The sequence below is a fragment of the Lolium rigidum genome, chromosome 2 (genome assembly GCF_022539505.1).
Source record: "Lolium rigidum isolate FL_2022 chromosome 2, APGP_CSIRO_Lrig_0.1, whole genome shotgun sequence".
In the NCBI taxonomy this organism is placed as follows: domain Eukaryota; kingdom Viridiplantae; phylum Streptophyta; class Magnoliopsida; order Poales; family Poaceae; genus Lolium; species Lolium rigidum.
This window is the reverse complement of record NC_061509.1, coordinates 144,311,165-144,320,509: the sequence shown is the minus strand read 5'-3', so window position 1 is coordinate 144,320,509 and position 9,345 is coordinate 144,311,165. Positions and strand designations below refer to the sequence as shown.

Genomic DNA, 9,345 nt, shown 5'->3' with positions numbered 1-9,345 from the left:
TCGATTGCAAAAACAACAAGAGGAAGATCAATTGGAAAGAAACAAGCTAAACTAGCAAGGAGCAAGTCCGGAGATGAAGATTTTAACAAAGCTATGGCACCTATGGTGCAAGCAAGAAAGAATGTGGTAGAGGAGAGGAAGTTGAGTAGAGAGAAAGATGCCAATGCCGAAAGGAGGAGGGTGGCGGCCGAGGACCGAAGGGCGGCCGCCGACGAGAGAAGGTTGGCACTAGAAGAGAAGAGGGCCACGGGTGAGGAGAATCAACGCCTCATTGAGCAAGAAAAGAACTTTTTTTTATGGACACATCCAACCTTGATGACGGGCAAAAGGAGTACATCAATCTCATGTATGATCAAATCTTGACGTGCAAAAGAAGATGGTGATGATAAATGATCATCGATATTTTACTACATTTTTGCATGAATTATGTTTCTTTTAGTTAGTGGTCTTGAAGTATATCTTGCTTTTGAACTATGTCTCCCATATATTTCATTGTTTGTGTCCATGTGGTTGCATATTGTATTTCATCAAGCGCCAAAACCCTGCCACGCACGCTACGTTTTACCACGTCTGGTGAAGCCCCTGACAGCGAAGCCCTAAATTATCCAGCACCTGGTGAAGCGATTCGCAACACGGGCGCTAAAAGTCTAAAACTGAAAAACGGCGCTGTAAATTTTTTTAGCGAGCAGTAGGCCGCGCTACAGCACGTCTGGTTGGAGATGCTCTTAACATTGATCTATCAATTTGAACAGAACCAGTCAGAAAATAACTCTTACCAAAAGGCTTTAACATTCACACAATAAATAAATACTAGTACTAACAAAGCCAAAATCATGTGTTGCGCATGTGGTAAACAAACAAATGGAAGATAACCCAAACGGAAACAACACGTTTTTGATGATTGGTCAATTACAATGGAGCTCCAAAGTGTGGGGAGTTGGAGCGCCCACAATATCCTTTTGCTAAATCTGAAACTTTCACAGAGAGTAAACTGAAAAACTAGCTTGTCATAATCATCACTGGAGCTCCGTAACTCCTCTATGTATGACCCATTCACTCTGTTCCTCATTCTGCCTTGCGAGCCTTCGGCTTGGCAGATCTCGCTGGCTTGATAACATAGCCCAGCAAGACGCATAGGATAGGAACAATCGTGCCCACATAATATACACTCTTGAAGGATGCTAAGGTCTCCTCCAAGCTCAGTACCTAGTAGCACAAAAGTATACAACATAATAAATATCGGTCTGTTTTGTATGGAAGATGGGGGGACAACTTGGGTGGGATTTTGCTTTAGATAGGATCTATGAGATCAATTTTTTGAAGAGAAAATACATGTTAAAAAATTCTCAAAAAAATTGACAACATACATATATGTTATATATGCAACACAAAAAAATCGCTGCTTCAAATTCAACATACATTTAGAGAGCCAAAAAAGATAAGTCTGGGAATGAATAGTGTGAAATACTATTCACCCAAAGCTGACACTATTCACAACAGAATTTATCTTTTTTGTTTCTCTAAAAGTAGATTGACTTTTGAGCTGATTTTTTTTTGGAGTTGTAGATACCGTCCATAAGTATGTTGTATAATTTTATTTGCTTTTTATGATCTGATCTTACGATCTCAACTAACAAGAAGATCCTATGCAGGTCTTCCCCTGGAAGATGGTTGCTCATCCTAGAGTAGGTGAGCTAATACAAAATAACTAAGGAATGCAACAAATTTAACATGCGCCCTTTTTTATCAACAAAAACGGTAATGCTGCTAGTAATACCATAGTACATCTAGTGTATCTTTCTGAATCATCAGATGTGCCTGATGAGGATAAGTTCCTCAGTACCAGTATGCCATAGAGTAACTTCGCAAAGAAGCTAAAGCACTTCAGACCTTTGACTAATTAAGTTTGCAAAGCAACCTGATTTCCCTACTATTTGGTTGATATCGTTTTGGTTAAGTGAATCCTAAATGATGCTCGCAAATTCGAATACACATGATGAATAACGCAATGGGAGTGCACGAATTCATTCAGACAAGCAGTCTGATCAGATTGTGTCTCGGTTTGCTACAGGGTTAAGTATAGCCAGATTTCAGAGCGTGAAACTAACCTGGAAGCCAATGCATGAGTAGTTAAGCACCATCATGGTGTATGCACAGTTTAGTAAAGTCAGGATAGTGTGGAGGCCTGAATTGCTCACAGCTTGTTGCCATCTGTATATAACTGTATACAAAGAGGAGGCCAATCAGATTGCAAGCTCACGTAGCTTTCAATCAAGTACATCTCCGAAATATCATGAGAGTTACCTTTTGAACCATTTATCATCAATGCCGACTGAACAAAGAATATCATATATCCTGGATACAGTCCCTGTAAAATGGAGAAAAAATCAGATTGATGGGCAAATACATGTGACATGAGATTGGCTATCAATCATCATACAGCAACAGCTTGCTGAGACAACAAAAAGTATTTATGTCACAGGTAAAACCAGTTATTATCATGGGTAGCACAAGTTCAAAATGATGCATACTGCCGCTAGTTTAGAAGGCAAATACTAAGGATCCACTACCAGGACAACAGCAGCTCTAAATTCCGACTAGAGCATTCTTGTTTTATTTACCAAGTATTGGTCCAACAAACTTCAGGATGCTCTGCTTCATGACAAGTCCAATAGACAATGAACATGAACTGAAGACAACAAGACATAGAAGATCGAGAGAGAAATACAACTCACATGCCAGATAGCACTGACTGTCTGTGTGCCAAGTAACTGAAGGAAACCAGGCTTCCTTCCTTTCTGAATTAACCTCTCGTACACATCTGAAAGATTAGTGGAACCATGGAAGTTATGTTAGTCTCATGCAATTGAGAACGCCATAGCTTGAGTGTATGGCATTCAGTACGTTCTATAAGTACAACGGAAGTGCATCTCATCAGCTATGGCTTTTGCATGAAATAAACTGTGTAGTGCATACCATACTTAGCGCAAAAGTAAATTTCAGATGATCATTTCTCCAAAAGTCAATTTTGAAAACATAATACTAAATGCACACACGCAGAATTTTATATATCAGCTAGAGATCAACAGTTACAGGCAACATGCTTCTCTCATTTACATTATAAATCAACTGCCAAAAGATTCCAAAGAATTAACAAGTGATCAAGATGAATTTACAAAACCTCTAAATCGAGCAGGGGAACACTGTTGAATTATGCACTAACAACTAATTTCTATTTATACACATAGATAAAAAATACTTTAACCTTTTGGGGAAATAAATACATACTGATTAGAGAAAAGTAGTGCTTCTATGTTCTCCCAACTCCTAGATTGCACTTGTTTTAAAAGTGGTATGCATAGTACTGTATTATGCAATTGCATAAAGAATCCTCAATCTACTTTAAATGCACTTTCTATTTTATAAAGGGAACAGGAGTGAAAAGACAGTATATCATCTGACAAAGCAAGTTAACAATCATGTGAGAGTAGTAATAAGTCTTTAAATGATACTCCCTCTGTTCCATATTAGTTGTCGCTGATTCGGATGCATCTAGACACATTATACTGGAATATCAAGGTATAAAACTTACAGTATCTTAGCCATGTGCTAACTTGAATGTTCCAGTTAAGTGGCAATTGAGCTGCACTTCCAGCTAGTTCGACGCCTAGAATATCAACATTTTTAGCCCGATCCCATTTGGCTTTCGGGGGAGAAGAATCCGACCAACCCGTGAAACCCAAACCAGATATAATAACTGCAGCTTCTGAAACTGACCATATAAAGTAGTATTTCCAACGAGCAGTAAATCCTGACATGTACTGAAAGAAAAGCCGGTGCCAGAAGCCCCATTCATAATATAGGGGTTCACTAAATCGTGAAAGTGGAAACATAGCTGACAGATACAAATATAACCCCATGCATATTCCAGCCTGAACCAGAGCACGCAGAGTAGGTAACAATGGTGAAGGAGTTGAGCTGGCCCATATCTGTTGAAGATCTTACGATATCAGGAATTAGAAAAATATTGCGTAACATACCCAAAGTAGATGGAGACTACTTACTCCTTTTCTTTCAGTCCACTCAAGATAATCTTTCATCTCATATACTGGTCCAGCAAAGTGGCTACCACAGCAGAGGCAGTAACCAAAATATTCAACTAGAGAAGGAACCTTAGTCAAGCGATATTTTTTCTGAGCATCACGTAGACCCTCTTCTTCCTTCAAGAGACCATCACTGTAGTTCATTGCGCATGAAATGACCTTCAACGTTAAAACCATTAAAGCACCTGCATTGAACAACAAAGGAATTCTGAAAAGGCACATGAACATGTGTTGATGTTTATATTCAGAGGGTGACACAAGTAAGAGCTGATATTACATGGTTGAATGTCTACATGTATACATTCAGTTATGTTATTCCCTGGATACATCCTATCTACAATTATTTTGCTATGGCTTTAATCCTCACCCTGTCTCTCAGTAAAACAACACATTCCACTACTAGATGAAAACAAAATCCCAATGGAACACTGTTGACTGTGAGGATTGAGGAAGGACCACAACAAAAATAAATGCAAAATTGAGTGAAGATAACATTAGATCTTTGGAATTCTTAAAATATCTTATTATTTGAACATATGCATATATGTAAGCCAACAATTGCATGGTGAACACTACCTTAAGTTTACATAAACGCAAGCAAGAAAGAACATTATACAATACCAGTTGCATCGATGCCTCCCTCCTTCCATGCATCTCCACTCATGTAGTACACGTGACTGAAACAAGAACAGAAAATGTCAGTAACTCCAAATGTCTTAACTTTTATGTAGTACGATCCACATGCCTGAGGGTTAATTTAAATACATTCACAATATGTAAATGTAACGTGCAACACCAAATTGCTGACCAGACTCTCTATTGTAACAAATTAGTCTAAACGTAGCTACGCATTATATTAAGCCCCTACCAAATCCCTAAATTATTGTACCTTCTTGTATCTCCAACTTAGGCTGGCTGATTCATCACGCTTTTCAAATTTTTGAAGAGAACCCTTATTCTTAGGAGGTATAAAAGGAAACAGTAGAAAACACAATACTGAAAAGCAAAGAAGTAATCGACAATATATAACCACTTTATCCTTCGTGCAACTAAACTACGTGTCAAGGCAAGCTTGGACATAAAAAAATAATACCGCTTAGGATAAATTTGGCTTACTCGTATAAAAAGGGAATATACAAGTAAAATCACATAGGAGATAGCAGGAGTTCTATTCATTCACTAGCGACAAGAAACCCAGAAAATAAAACAGACTATGATACAAAATAACCGCAGAACAAAAGGCGGGTGACCAAACTGCCAAAAATATTAGTCACGTGGCAGAATATACAAGGTGAACATGGCACGGGACAGGCACTGATCATGTGGAAAGGCGAACCATTTATTACGTACGATTTTGGTGCTTTCCTGTAAATCTTACCAATAGTAGGCAGTAGAATCTAATACCCACTTTCCGAATTAGATTTCCCCTCAGCCCGCTTTTGATGGCCTTCCTATCCAATATTGCTCTAACATTAGCTTATGCGTGGGGGTAAAGCGAGATGCATTTTTCCAAGGAAGCTTGGTGGCATTAGCATAATTTGGTGTAGCAGAATGGCTGTGCAAGTGCTAGCATGGTAAACGTCTTTGCTAGACACGATAAGTAATACAATCTCGAGGTTACAAATAAAGGACATGATCGCATCCGGGAAAGTTATTAAAAATCATTTATACATTTAAAGATCTTGACAAACAACCCGCTATCTTCAACAACCAATTTAAGAATCCTACCTAGCTCATTGGTTGCCCATTATACATGACCGATTGTTGTCTCATAGATATACAGCAGATGCCAGCAAGGACGTTCTAAGAAGGGGAAGATTTTTTGGTGTTCGATTGGCATATTTCAAAATATCTATTTTGGATACAGATAATCTATAAGAGTGGCTGGTCCTACACAGGCTGTGTTACAGAAGTGTAAGCCGCACACCATGTGAAAGATGGGAAAATTGATATAATCCATAACTTCTTCATTTCAGTTGCGAAATGGAACAGGAACCAAATCTTATGAATGGACTGGACCAAAACATGCCATATTGCCCCCTTATTTTACTATTAATATTCGAGAGAGCAGCCCAGTAAGAAATAGATTACCCAGTGAACACAGGAAGCCTTATTTAGTTACCATACAATAAAATGAGGAAGAGGACGCTGAGGACGTGTCAACGATAAGAATGGAATTAGAACTACCAATCAACACTGGGTTGCCAGCTTGCCGCTAATGTATACTTCTAGGTAGTGAACATAATTAACTGCACCTACCATGATTTGGCACCATATGAGAACAAAGTAGAAGAGGATGGTGAAGAGGCACCAAAATTGATAAGAACGGAACTAGAATCAATTCTCAACATCTGTTGCCACTGGATCACTGATTCACATTAATAGCTAGGGATTATAGATAAGTGCACCTATCTGTTTACGGAAAATTTGTTCAGAGCTTAACGGAGCATTAATGTGAAAGATATTGGAACCAGAATATGGGGATGCAGTCAGTTTGAAATACATCAATATCTCGCTACAACACTAGTGTCCAGACTGCGTATTGGTGATCAAATAACTCTTATCTTCATAAACCAAATACCTGAGTATTAATTATCTTAGATTAAACAAATCGGTGGGGTTTTGCCTGACTATAGCTACAAATGAATAACAGCTACGTGAACCAATCAGTCCCTTTCCTGTTTGAGCCTTTGTCGGTGGTATTTGGATAGGAACTAATTTTTTTCATCCCTGAACCTCCTTTCGACATAGATCATATTAATCAACCCCTCACTATGACAGATCATAAATTACACTCTAGTGCCACTACCAATATCAAAGTCAAACTCAACCTTACAACAGGAAAAACTGAAGCAGGTGACTAAGAAGGTGCAAAATAACAGTAAAAGGCAGGTAGTATAGATGAAAAATGTTTCTCTTTGCTTCCTCTCAGCTGTGCTTATGTGCACAGGTTTAACTGGCTAAACAGGCAGATACAATTCCATATATAGCGACTGATGAAGCACAGACGCAACTTACACTAACAGGATCCACTAAAAACATGCAATCAAAAATTGCACCTAACGAACACACAATAAAGAACTTCTCCAGTAGGAACAGAATAGGTTATCAGGTCCGATCTCAACACTGATGTTTTGGTGCAACTCTCATTAGTAGTTTTGGAGTCAGATAAAGAGAAATCTCGTACAACTACACAGAAGTTAAATGTATACAAGAAACAAGGCATAAAGTGCTCCAAAATGCTCTGCTCTAATCCAAATGATAAATTATAAAAAAAAACCGTGGCAACAATTATCTTCCTCTTAAATCTGTTCATAACCATTCACCAGCAGGGATGTAAAGGAGTAAAGGACTGTACACTCAACAATACACTATTACTTTAGATTCAATTACAAATTCGTAATTGGTTATGTCTACATATGTCATATATTATTCCTAACCAGACATGATGCAGACTAACATCAACCTGATAACAACTGAGACGGATCGCGCACAAGTAGCAGTAATGAGAATTCATTGCAAAACCATTGTTGCATCATAAAAGTTAAGAAAGCAACATATAAGAAAATAAATTGCAAGCGAGCAAATGAGTTAGCTATTCATATGCATCCATTGCAAGCTTTACTAGGAAGACCACCTATCCATAGGTTTGCAGGTGTAAAGCAAATTCATGCTGAGTTAATACAAGATACTGGTTCTCCTTGAAAATGTTAATCGTAAATAGCACCACATGGCCAGCCAGAAAAAAAATTCACCATGAAATCGTCAATGCGGCCGTTTTGACCACAACAAAGTTCCATGCTCGCTCACGCTTCCTCTGGTTCTCCAATCCAATAAACTACTGTTTAACCCTGTGAGCGCCCAATGCTCCGGCTCGGGCACATCCGCGGATCTGCTTACAGTTCCTCTGGTTCCCTAATCGAACAAGCTAGTGCTAACTGTACATTTCCAGCCCGGTACTACCCACAGGTAAAGGCAAATATATGAAGGATCCGAAATTGGTGATGACCGGGAAGGAAACTAAGCAGTGGAATGAAACCCCTGTAGCCAAGGATGATGGGAGGGAGGGTTTCACCATGCGATGAGGAAGCCGAAGGCGCCGAGGAAGGTGACGAGGCCGGCGCGGCGGCGGCAGAGGAGCATGGCGAGGTAGCCGAAGGCCATGGGCCCGACGAAGAGGAGGTTGGAGGTGGCCCCGAAGGAGAGGTAGGAGAGCGCGGCGCCGCTGAGCCCCGCGTAGAGGTGCCGGCCCGCGGCGGACGGCACCGCGCGCCAGAGGAGGCCCGTGGGGATGGTGGCCGCGAAGCAGAGCAGGAAGCGGAGCACGGGCACCGAGACGCCGATCGCGGCCGCCATGGGCTCCATCTCGAGCGGCCCCATCGTCGCCGTCGCCGTCGCCACCGCCGCCGACGACAGATGCGGGCGATACAGAAATAGAGGATTTGGTTTCTCTGAAGCGAGCCCGCGGGCCGCGTGTCTGTATATGCGTGCGTGTGTCGGATGGCGTGGAAATCTTGGGGAGGTATTTTTGCACGCGACACCCTTTCTTTTCGTGAATTTGCGGTGTAGGACATGAGGAAACTCTTTGGGGTGAGATGAATTCAGTACTGGATGAATTGGATGGAAGTTGGTAGTAATGGCATCGAACATCATTGTTGTTGTAGGTGTCGTATGCAGGTGACAAACAAGCATAGTAGCTACATGGTTGAAGCAAAAGCAAGATGCAAACGTCATGGGCATGATAGTTTTATTTTAACTTTTGGCTTTGTATCATAGAAGAATATGTGAACTCCACGTAATCCCAAAGCTTTCTTGTTTGATTGAACTTTTGGAGGAGGTTGCCGAGTAGACACGGTCGTATGTGCACACGCGCGTACATTCGATGAGATATTCTCTTGCTTGCCTTCTACTCCCTCTGTCTCGGAGATGAGACGTTTTAGTTAGTTGTTGTAGCTTGCCAAAACGTCTTATAGGATAGAACAAATGGAGTAGTTCATAATACTTGAAGTATAATTTTGCATCAGTATTAAAGTTAAAATTTGACAGTAATTTTATTTAGATGAGTTTCATATTTGAAGCCTGGTAATTGTTGAAATATTAAATGTCGCCCATGTAGTCCAAATTTTGTAGTATCATGTAATTCGACTTATTCACATATAGAAGTTTGTTGACTAGGAACTAGGACGGCAGACTGCCATTGAGGTGAGTATGATAATGTCTACTAAGGGCTTGCCTATTTTAT

General features: G+C 40.2%; 1 protein-coding gene across 1 annotated transcript; it reads right to left on the bottom strand.

Moving 5' to 3' along the window:
• Window positions 1-869: 869 nt before the first annotated feature.
• On the bottom strand, window positions 870-8,483 carry LOC124692421 (lysophospholipid acyltransferase 1-like). The gene is made up of 8 exons (XM_047225797.1): window positions 8,179-8,483; window positions 4,725-4,780; window positions 4,065-4,288; window positions 3,593-3,989; window positions 2,736-2,821; window positions 2,305-2,368; window positions 2,109-2,221; window positions 870-1,206 (listed from the first exon to the last, which is right to left on the bottom strand). Exons 1-8 carry the CDS (start codon window positions 8,481-8,483, stop codon window positions 1,066-1,068), a joined length of 1,386 nt encoding a protein of 461 aa, XP_047081753.1. The 3' UTR covers window positions 870-1,065.
• Window positions 8,484-9,345: the final 862 nt, after the last annotated feature.

Bases quoted from the DNA above. Each gene is read 5' to 3' on its own strand.
- LOC124692421 (XM_047225797.1), bottom strand. From the start codon at position 8,483: ATGGGGCCGCTCGAGATGGAGCCCATGGCGGCCGCGATCGGCGTCTCG. The intron at 3,990-4,064 runs GTAAGTAGTCTC...GATCTTCAACAG, and splicing joins AGTGGACTGAAAGAAAAGGA to ATATGGGCCAGCTCAACTCC. The intron at 2,822-3,592 runs GTAAGTTTTATA...CTAATCTTTCAG, and splicing joins TAGCACATGGCTAAGATACT to ATGTGTACGAGAGGTTAATT.